The sequence below is a fragment of the Monosiga brevicollis genome, genomic scaffold (assembly GCF_000002865.3).
Source record: "Monosiga brevicollis MX1 MONBRscaffold_15 genomic scaffold, whole genome shotgun sequence".
Lineage (NCBI taxonomy): Eukaryota > Choanoflagellata > Craspedida > Salpingoecidae > Monosiga > Monosiga brevicollis.
Window position 1 is genome coordinate 407,296 of NW_001865052.1, and position 10,533 is coordinate 417,828.

General features: G+C 52.8%; 3 protein-coding genes across 3 annotated transcripts in view; 2 read left to right on the forward strand and 1 right to left on the reverse strand.

The window, feature by feature from the left end:
- Positions 1-85: 85 nt before the first annotated feature.
- On the forward strand, positions 86-3,543 carry MONBRDRAFT_33008 (uncharacterized protein; the record flags this gene model as incomplete). The annotated part of the gene is made up of 5 exons (XM_001746999.1): positions 86-730; positions 946-1,335; positions 1,475-1,572; positions 1,712-3,295; positions 3,402-3,543. 3 exons carry the CDS (start codon positions 86-88, stop codon positions 1,475-1,477), a joined length of 1,038 nt encoding a protein of 345 aa, XP_001747051.1. The 3' UTR covers positions 1,478-1,572; positions 1,712-3,295; positions 3,402-3,543.
- Positions 3,544-3,658: 115 nt separating this feature from the next.
- On the reverse strand, positions 3,659-9,944 carry MONBRDRAFT_33009 (uncharacterized protein; the record flags this gene model as incomplete). Its single annotated transcript, XM_001747125.1, has 25 exons — positions 3,659-3,788; positions 3,916-3,983; positions 4,105-4,251; positions 4,370-4,454; positions 4,567-4,657; positions 4,738-4,834; positions 4,920-5,057; positions 5,144-5,236; positions 5,323-5,433; positions 5,996-6,145; positions 6,389-6,428; positions 6,530-6,619; positions 6,731-6,808; positions 6,908-7,018; positions 7,148-7,230; positions 7,353-7,442; positions 7,525-7,586; positions 7,675-7,774; positions 7,860-7,985; positions 8,066-8,160; positions 8,290-8,340; positions 8,807-9,033; positions 9,289-9,424; positions 9,546-9,643; positions 9,799-9,944. The coding sequence occupies 25 exons, from the start codon at positions 9,942-9,944 to the stop codon at positions 3,659-3,661; spliced, it is 2,643 nt and encodes an 880-aa protein (XP_001747177.1).
- Positions 9,945-10,270: 326 nt separating this feature from the next.
- MONBRDRAFT_26657 (uncharacterized protein) overlaps positions 10,271-10,533 on the forward strand; it is a gene marked incomplete at both ends in the record, with an annotated part of 1,275 nt that continues 1,012 nt past the window's right edge. Inside the window, one exon of the mRNA XM_001747000.1 lies at positions 10,271-10,510. Within this exon, the coding sequence (XP_001747052.1) occupies positions 10,271-10,510 (240 nt within the window). The remainder of the gene's footprint in view (positions 10,511-10,533) is intronic.

Sequence of the window (10,533 nt, forward strand, 5' to 3'; positions counted from 1 at the left end):
AAGGCCAAGGTTCCTTCCGCAAAGTACATGCATGGGACGCTGGGAAGGCGGACGTCGTTGCTTGTGACAAAGGAGCCTTGACACCATGGCTTACTGCACCGAGGACATCAAACTGCGGGAGGAGTATGCGAGCACCGCTTATCCCTTGGATCGCGCGGTGATCCATTCTATTCAGCACGAGGCTTATGAGCGGCTTGAGCGCGTTGAAGCCATCCTGCGCCACATCATGGAGGTGGCCGTGGTGCGCAATCAGCGCAAAAACTTTCTGAACATTCGCCTGCGTCGTGACTACGTGACGTTGCTGCACCATGTGCAGGCCAATGAGGTATTTTTCTGTTTTTTCCTGCCGGACAAGCTGGAGCCATTTATCACCATCACCGCACTGCATGTGGATCAAGGCAAACTGGTCTCGCTCGATGCCAGCCAAGTGGATGCGCTGGAGGCCGCCTTGAACGAGTTTCGTACACGTTTTGGCATCTCTGGAGAATCCTATCACTACACCGGGCTGGTGGAACGGGAAGAGACGGAGCGCTTTGCCCGCGGTGGTGGCGTTGGTGGCGGTGGTAGCCGCAAGGCCCACTCCAAGCACTTTCATCTCAAGATGCGTGTCAGCTCGCAGATGTGCCGTGACCGCCTCCCAGCCCTCCGTCTCTTCAATCTAGCACGCGCTCGCGAGGTCATTGAACCCGTCCGCTATGCGTTTGGTCGTGAGACCATATCCCGCGCCGACGTCCTCAAGCTCCTGCGCGACGAGGCCCATAGCGCCCACTGACTGCGCCTCGACCTCTTCCACGCACCCCCTCTAGCTTACCCGTCCTCCCAGCAAAGACCGAAGATCGCGCCGTGCGCGAGTCGCACCCGAATACGCAGCTAACGAATGCATTGACCATAACCAATTCACTTTAAATTTTGTTGAAAACACATGTTCTTAGTCTTCCAACTTAGCAACCCCGCGCCTGTCCTGGTTACCACAGCTGTCCCTCACCATCAACAACAACAACAGCAACTAAACAAAAGAAAAACAACAAGAGCGATGTTCAAGTGCACATCTCTCTCAAACGCTCTCTCTCCTCTCTCTCAAGCTCTCTCTCTCTCTCTCAAGCTCTCTCTCTCTCTGTCTCTGTCTCTCTCTGTCTCTCTCTGTCTCTCTCTGTCTCTCTCTGTCTCTCTCTCTGTCTCTCTCTCTGTCTCTCTCTCTGTCTCTCTCTCTCTCTCTCTGCCTCTCTCTCTGAGATTTTGACTTTGCCAGGTTTTGATTTATTTTCCAGTTTTGCCGCCTTGACCTGTAGACCCGTGTGCTTGGAGGCTGCCCCTCTGTTCTTCTGCTTCATTCAGGTGTGTGTATCCGTGTCACCTGCCTCCCCCTTGAGCATGTCTTCTTGTTTGGGGAGGGATGGATCGACTGCCCTTTGCTGCTGCTCGAGCTCATGCCACAGTGCCCCCGCTTCTCTGTCTCTTCGTTGGGCATGAGCAGTGATCACCCGAATTCAATTTACCTGCAAGACAGCACCATGGGTTGCGGAGGTAGCAAAGCTGCTGAAGTCAAAGTGGCACCGGGCAAGGCCCCGGATGGTGCGTTTAAACGGGTTCCCCTTCACCTCTTTTTTTTTCTTTTTTCCTTTTTTTTTTTTCTTTTTTTTTCTGGGTTGCAAGCTTGCCTTTGCTGGCTCCCCGTGTGCCTCACACACGCTCTCTTGGATTGACAACACAGCTGCACCTACGACCGTCCAAGTCGCAGCGTCTCAAAATCCGGAAGAGGTTCCCAAGCCGACTACGAATGGCAGCAACAACAATAACAACGACAGTAAAAATGATGGCATGCTGACGGAAGACACGCCAGGAGCCGAGGCCGTAGCAGCACAAGGAAATAACACCGACATTGACTTGGAAGTTGCGGGTTCGGGTGTTAAGAAGTCGGATGGTGACGACGGTGATGACGATTCACTTCGCATGATGTCGGCCACCAGCACCCGCAGCGCTCCATCCATCATGCAAAGGCCCAGCTCCCGCGGCGGCTCGGCTTTTGAAATTCAGTGGGACGATGGCAACCAAGCACGAGTGCCGCGCCGTTTGGAACAGTTGCATCACTCCTCCAAGCGCCGCAAGCAGGATATGACCCTGGATCAGCTTCAAAAGAAGCTTGAGGCGGCAGAAAAGCGCAAAGCCGAGTACGAGAACCGGATCAAGGCCAAAATGGCCGCCGAAACATCCAAGGCGACCGGTGTGGCCGAAGATCGTAAAAACCGTGACCTAGAGAATAAGGTTGTCGAAGCCGAGGACCGGGCCGAAGAGAACCGTGAGCAGCACTTCAAGCAGCTACGTGAGCGGTTACGCGAGAAGGAGGAACACGCCCGACGGGTTCGCGAAAAGAAGCGGGCTCTTGAAAACCAGCAAGACCAATGAAGCACTTGCCTTCTAGCCCATGGCCAGGCGCAGATGGACCAGACTTGATGTGATGTTCCGTTTGGTGTATTTCGCTTGGTGCTGTCAAGCTTGTTGTTCTTTTTTGACTTATTTTTTTTTTTCCTTTCTCACGCCTTTGAGCGTTGAGCTGTTGTTGCGGCACGCTAGTGTTTTTCTCACCCCGCCCACCGCCTTGCATTGGCCTCTCGTTGAGCGAGACTCTGCTGTTTTTGCTGCTGCGTGCGGTGGGCTTGAATGTTTCTGTTTGCTCTTGTTTCTTGGTCCACCTTTACTCTCTGTTCGGAACAAGGACCTGCTACCATGTTTTCTGTTCGTTCGATCGCTCCCTCACCCTAAGACTGGCAAAGCTGGGCCTTGCCACCATGTAGAACAACCGAGTGCCTGTTTGTTCTGACTCCTGTCTTCTATCCTTCTCCTCCCTGTTACTCGTATCACACCTCAATTCTCTCCTACGACTTGCCGACGCTGCCCAGTCGACTGAGGCCAAGTATTTTTTTTCTCTTTTTCGCCAAGGGCGAATCGACATTTGACTCGACTTGTGGCTGAAGAATGCTCATCCAGCGCACACGCGTTCAAAGAAAAGGCTCAGCAGATGGGAAGACAAAAAGCTACAGTGCATGTCTCAGTTTCAACTCGAGATGCATCAAGAGTAGACGGCATTTACGGACACAATCAGAAGAAGTACAAGGACAACAGCATATAAAAAAAAAACGAAGACGGTTTCTATCGAGGCAACATGGACCAGTAGAGCTAGCTAAGGAAAGGGTTGGAAAACCTATACCGCATGCAGCGTCTCCGAGTCCGTCACGGTGTTTTGGTCCACCAGTGACAGCGGGTTATCAAACGATGTCGATGTCTTGGAGCGAGGAGACTAAGATTTACGAGTCAAAAAAGAGCGCAAGGTTAACTTGAAAACTGAGGCTTAAAGGCGTGTGGCCGGGCGCGGCCGACAGTCGTATAAGCGAAACCACACTCACCTTGCAATAGAATGCAAGGGCCACAATAATGGCCAAGATGATGAAACAACAAACAATGACAAGACCCAGCTCGCCAGAAGAGAGATGATGACTGCGACCCGCCTGGCTCTCCTTGAAGATCTCCACGGACGAGTGGACGGGGAAAAAAGAGTAGTTCTGATTTATGCCCCCCAGAACCTCACCCTGGCCTACAAATTCCACAATGCCGATGCCACGTGAGCTCATTTGAAACGACTGGCCTGGCATTTCGCCAACAATCAGAAAATGGCGACGCAGCGTGCGTGCATCGTCCCGTGCACCCCCGTGATCAGGGGACAAGAGGGTCCATGGTCGTGTTGCGTACCACCAAACACGCACACGCCAAGGGGCGTTGTCGTTGCTGCAAAACTGATTGTTTGATCGAGCACAGGGAGCAGTCGATCAGGTACGCGTGTCGCTTGGGCCAGCAAAAAAATAATGAAATAAATCAAGCCCCAAAGGCCTCATGTGACTGTGGAGGCAAACAAGGACGTACCGGTAGCGCACGGCCGCGACGGTCAGCTCAGCATCCAAGGTCCAAGTATCAGCGGCACTGTTGTAGGCCTAAGCATGGACAAGCCACCGTCGATGGTGTGCACAAGCCATGAGCAGAAGATGCTTGTGGTAATTTACATTATACTGTTCACCTTGATGCCAACCCCGAGAATAGCAACAGCATGCGCACCTCCACAGCTGTTTCGACCTTGCCCCCTCCAGATTCACCACCAATGACGTAGAGAATATCACCAAGCACAACCATGGCCTTGTCACCCCGGCCCAAGTTGAGGCTGGCAATTTCGGTCCACTTGACACCATCGAATCGATACACGTTCTACAGAGGTCGAGCGGCAGCATGTGCGAGTCACGCGTTGTGCTCAGCAAAGCAAATGGCGCGAATAACGCCATGTGACAGTGTAGTCGAAAACCAGCGGCGAGAGCAAACAGCGCACCTCATAGGCCTTGACAAACCCATTCTCGTGACTGAAGCCACCAGCCACATAGACATTGTTATTCCAAACCACAGCAGATAAATCCCTATGCCACGCCGAAAGGCCAAGTTCAAAATGAATGTAGGCAGAGGGGGGCAGAAAAAGTTTCACATTGCGACCATGTCTGGTACATCAAAGCTGACACAAAAACGACTCACCCTCGCTGCACAGGCAAGGCCACGCTGGGTTGAGTCACAAAGCCTTCGCTATACTCATTGTACAGGTACAGGGTGGACTGTGCAGTGTAGTCTGAGCATGTCAAAACAGATGATCAAGAATCAGTTGTGCAGGATTTCCAAAAGATGCTGGCCCAGTAATCCGAGCCAGACCGTGAGAGTAGCCGCCGAGTACGTAGAGGCTATCGTGGAGGATGAAACTGGTTAGGTCGGACAATGCTGGGCCCGGTGTGCTCAATGTACTCCAGGCCTAGAGAAGACCCCGCCAGAGTCAGCCAAAGCCAAAGCCAGGTGTGGAATCAGACCCTGAGCGCTTTAGCCAGGGGCGACCTCACCTCGTTGGCAAACGTGTAGACGTGCACATCAGCGGTGATGACATCGTCCAGCGTGCGACCACCAATGAGCATCAGACTGCCATCAATCAACTGGGCTGTGTGACGATAACGCCGATATGGTGGCTGGCTGGGCAGCAGCTACAAAGCAAAAAGCAAACAGCAAAAAAAAAATTAGCGCTCAAGTCTGTCGCCATCCGATTGGCACCCCAATTGATCCAACTGACGCTATAGCTTTGATTTTCATAGTCCCAAACAAAGTCCTCTTCGGCTAGGGAAGCACAACCATAACCAGCATAGGAGCCATCTTGAAAATACACCTGCACAAAAATTGGTCGACATGTGAGCCAGATACACGAGTCCATGGCCTGGTGACACGTGCGAGACTGGCGGACCGGCACATCACCTGCTTGCCCGTGCAGCCGCCCATGATGTAAACGCGATCTTGGTAGAGAGTCGCGGTCATATCACTCCGACCCAATGGCATGGGCTGTGTCATGCTCCAGTCGGCATACACCTGTCCGTCGCAATGAAAAGATCATCCGCATACCAATTCGTGCACGGCTTGAGACAAGTCGATCAAAAAGAAAGCCTTAGACAATCAATCGCTCCCCTCCGCCGACTCACCATCTGTACACTCATGAGCAAGCCCATGGCCAGAACCATCCAAGATGCCGACTTGCCCATGATGCTGATCATACTCATGCTTGCCTCACACCCGTCGACACGTCGTGCTGGACCCCTCGCGTTGATGATGCTCGTCGTGTGGTTGGAAAATGAAACTCGTGTGTGTGTGTGTGTGTGTGTGTGTGTGTGTGTGTGTGTGTGTGTGTGTGTGTGTGTGTGTGTGTGTGTGTGTGTGTGTGTGTGTGTGTGTGTGTGTGTGTGTGTGTGTGTGTGTGTGTGTGTGTGTGTGTGTGTGTGTGTGTGTGTGTGTGTGGTCGAATATTGCGCAAAGTTTTTGATTTCAGTTTTGGGACACTTTGAGCACATGTGTGTTGTGTTGTGTTGTGTTGTGTTGTGTTGTGTTGTGTTGTGTTGTGTTGTGTTGTGTTGTGTGTGTGATTTTAGCTTGTGACTGGCTCCGGCTTTTGCTCCGGAGGCTCGGGCTTGGTATTGGCTCCGATTCCAGTGGTTTCGTTGCCGTTTGCGCCTCCGCTGCCATCTCCGCTTTTGAATTTGTCTCCGCGTGTCGCAGGCAGGTGCTCGCTGTTCGAAGCCTTTTGGTTCTGGGGTTTTGCAGTGCCGATATGGTATCAACCAAAAAGAGTCCAAATTTCAATTGATTTGGAATCCAACGGGGATGGAGGTTGCTTAGAGAGCCAAAAGGCTGCGATTGGAATCATGACTGAGAATCCCGGTCAGGGAAAACACTTACACACACGACGCACGATGCGGGCTTGGTCCTGCTTCAAGCCAACACGCGCAGGCTATAACACAAGACACTACACGCCGCTGTTGAACTGGTGCACCTTGTCAGGGTGGCGGTAGGTGCCCAGCATCCAGTCCCACCTGAACAGCACGGCCCAAAACGGCATGAGACAATTGCGAGTCAAGAGCTGGCATCAAGACTCAGGCCTCGAAAGTCAGACATGAAACATAGCTCAACTCACCATAAAAACAGATGGCCGTAGTTGAACTTGAACAAACGATGATGCACGTGATGATCGGCGGCTGTGCCAATGCCAAACCAACGCACGTAGCTAAAAATGCACCACGAAGGACATATAAGTTAAAAAGGAGACAAGTCGAGTAGAAATAAACTGGGTCGACAATCGTCATGGACTTGGCGTGCGTGCAATAAAAACACCGACCGATCCCAGGGGTTGGCATATTCGGAATGGATCAAGGTCAGGTAGTTTGCATAAATGGTGCCAAAGACCATGTAAGACCTGCAGGTGAGCGAGCGACCCAATGATAAGCATGAGACCCAAGCAGGGCAAGGTGGTAATGGCTCGCACATCTATGCTTTGGGTTTGGGGGTCACATACCAAACATTGCAGTGAATAACTTGTGAGGTCAAGAAGAGGGGAATCAGAATCATGCAGATGGTGTCCCACATGGAGCCGTTAAAGGCGTCAAAGAGCCTGGGGTTGAGCCACCTAGACCAAAAAAAAAAAAAAAAAAAAAAAAAAAAAAAACAGGGACGAGTACACATTGTGAAACCACTTCCAAGATGGTCACGCGTGCGACGACCTGACCAGATCTTTAGACAAAGCACATTCTTGTACCGGTGATGGGGCTTGTGGCTGATGCGATAAAAGGCAGGGGACACCGCATGCTCGCCGTAGTGCATCAAAGCTTGAATGCCATCCTATTAGTTGACAGACAAGATGCGTGAGTCTCGCCCAAACACATCAGATTTGAAAAGACCTGGTGTTTTACACCCGCCCTGCACTAGTCGAAAGCAAGCATCAATGCCAGTCGAAAGCAAACCTGAATGATAAGCTGCAGAGCTACGTGAGTCCAATTCACGCCGCCTTCAAATGAGTAGTAACTGCTCGGCATCAGATTGGCCAGCCAATACTACAAAGGTCCAAACATCATCGCCAGATGAGTGGTGTGCCCACAAGATTCATGTCCAGCCCGAGTAGTACCCATGCCGTACAATGCTGAGGTAACCGCCAAGCAAAATGAAGCCCTCGGGCTGCGCCAAGTGTGTCGATACACCTGTGGGCGAAATGCAATGTGTGAGCACAAGAGGCAAGCGCAAATGAGATGTGTGGCAAGCGCCGAGGTGCAAGCGCCATGGGCTGACCTTCCCAGAAGTCATAGCGTTCACGGTCGGCTTTTTGAATGGTACGTCCAGCACCGTCGTAAACCTCGCGGCGCACGTAAAAATAGGCCAGAGTCAAGAGCTATTCATTGAGTTGATGAGATGGAGCATGGCAAGAAAGTTGAGGCCTGTAGGCAATCGGACTTGGCCGATCATCGGGTGCGTACCTGGCCCACAGCGACGGCACCGAGGCCGAGCGACAATCCGACAGGGGAGGGCATGCCATAAAAGGTCAAGTCAGTCGAAGGCACGCCGATGGCAGGCTTGCTCAGGGGCCACCAGCCCAGCATCGACTAAGTTGATCAGAAGAAAGCAGTGTGAGCAGGCGCAAAGATACAGACGCTTGAACGAGGGACAAGGCATCAAGACCTACCGAGCACAGGGATTGAAAGTGCTCCATCATTGACATGGTGCTGTTGACACCGATGCAAATGAACGGACAGTGCTGCCCGCCCGAACAACCCGGATCTGGGGGATGTTGCGGTCAAAGGCATGCGCGGAGCGAGAAAAAAAAATTGGATCCAGCTGCGAGCTGACGACCCGCGTACACAGCAGGGAAAAGATGAGCACGACGCCGGAGCTGACGCAATACCGTACTGGTTTGAAACACGTAAAAGAGAGAGAGAGAGAGGGAGGGAGGGAGAAAACCTGATCCCGCCAAGCGCACACAACAGCACCCTCTCTGGGCAGGCCGCTTAAGGGGGGGACATGCGTCAAGAAATGTGTCTGTGTGTCCGTGGATCCGTGTCTGCATGTCCGTGTGTATGTGTGTGTGTGTGTGTGTGCATGGGTCTGAGTACGGCGCGCGCAGCAGGTGCGGTATCATCCAAGGCGGGCGGGGAGGTGCCTTCGGTGATCTATTACCCTGGTGGACAATGCATGGGCTGCCCTTTGCGCCCTCTCGTCGAGCAGCCTCAAGTCGCAGACATGTGTCACACACGTACCACACACACTGAAAGCTCACCTGATTCCTAAAAATAAATGTCAGACTGCAATATTGGCTCTTTTTGCTTCATAAAGTTCAAGGATATCAAAGGTAGTTCAAAGCGATCCGAGGCATAAACCCCAATTATAGCGACATTATCTGCGTTTTTCCTTTTTGTCTTTCGCGCACCGACAGAAAGGACATGATGCAAAAGCAGGGGTCTGCAATGTCCAACAGGCAAGCTTGGCAGAGACTTGGGAGACGCTTGGCTACGACGTCCGTTCGTTAGGGGATGAGGCGAGGGGTCGATGGAGAACCATTGCTGGATGCCGCTGAAGCGCAGCTCGGTGAAGGGTGCCTGGCCCGTGAGTGGGGTTGGGAGGAGACGGTGCACGTAGCGCCACAGGGAGGGCATGCTGATGAAACGAAAGGGGATTCGGCAATGGTCAATGATAACATTCGATTAAGAGTCATGAAAAGAAGCGTAGACGGCCGCTGTTGCGGGCCGTATGTTTTGGTGGGGGGGCATCGGGGTCCGGACTAGAGTCCCAGAAGACGAACGAGTCTCGGTGGGAATCAAGAGGATCTGAAATCCGATACCTGCGTCGGCAAAGGGTAAGTGAGGAGGCCATACAACAACGACGACGGTGGCTGGTTGCACGGACGCGTACGTGGCGGCGGCGGTGGTAGCATCAAAAGGTTGCGGGAAAGTGGGTTCTATGCCGTGCTGCCATTCATAGCGAGCAGCCTGTTGCAGAATCAAGAGCGAGCCCGGTTGCAGCTCAATCTTGAGCGTTGTGGGTGTGCCTTCAACCACGACAGGGTGGCAGGGTGACAGGGTTAGCAAGTGAGAAACCCAAAGGAAAAAGGAAAACAAAACAGGCCCAGTGGCTTTTGCAAGGCAAGGTGGATGGCATAGATGGCGTACTGGGGTTTTGTAAATCATCTGACAGGGCCGTATCGGCCAGCCGTAGCTCGAGGACAGCTGGTGCTCCAAGACTCAGGGTGGCAATGTAGCGGCCGATGCTACGCGCGTCCACGTGAAAATGAATGCCGGCATGGAGTGCGTAGCTACACATGAGCTCAAAATGGAGCAAAAGACTCTGCGGTGAGATGGTGTGGCCACAGGCTGTCCATGTGCTTCAGGGTATTTGGCTCGCCCGCGTGTCCGCTGCACACACCGGTTGAGTTGGGCCGTATTGGGCTCGGTTGGTACAAAATTCTGGGTGTGGGCCCGAAGCATGTGCTGCCATACGGTGGGTGCTGCCGACATCAGTGAACGGCGCATGAAGTTGGCTTTTTCACGACCCACATAGTAGCGGGTCATCCTGCCATGGTACGACCAAAACACATGATCGCTTGTGAGGGTTGACGGGGGCTTTGCACCCGTCTCGCCCGAGCAACACGCTCACTCTGGCTGTCCCCCTGGAGCCCGGACGGACTGCGTGGGCCAGCTTGCCAGCTCCTGTCGAACAGCCACCTCTGCAGCCAAGAATACGAGTGATATACCGTTGGTCAACTACGGAATTGAATTGAAGGCGAGACGATACGTACGTTCCTCACAAGTGAGAAAGTTGTTGATGAGTCGGATGCTTTCAGGCCACGATGGATCCACCCATTCACTAACCCACCGCTGAGCGCGGTGCCAGCACAATGGCACCGGCCGACGCATCATGCTCCGAGGTAGCGTCATGCCATCGGTTTCAATCGCCCAAGCAGCCGCATCCAAATGATGTCAAAAAGCGCGAAAAAAAACTGCTTGTGACAACAAGAAATCCCCTCTCTCTCTCTCTCTCTCTCTCTCTCTCTCTCTCTCTCTCTTTTCTCTCTCTCTCTCTCTCTCTCTCTCTCTCTCTTTTCTCTCTCTCTCTCTCTCTCTCTTTTCTCTCTCTTGTCTCTCTCTCTCTCTCTCTCTC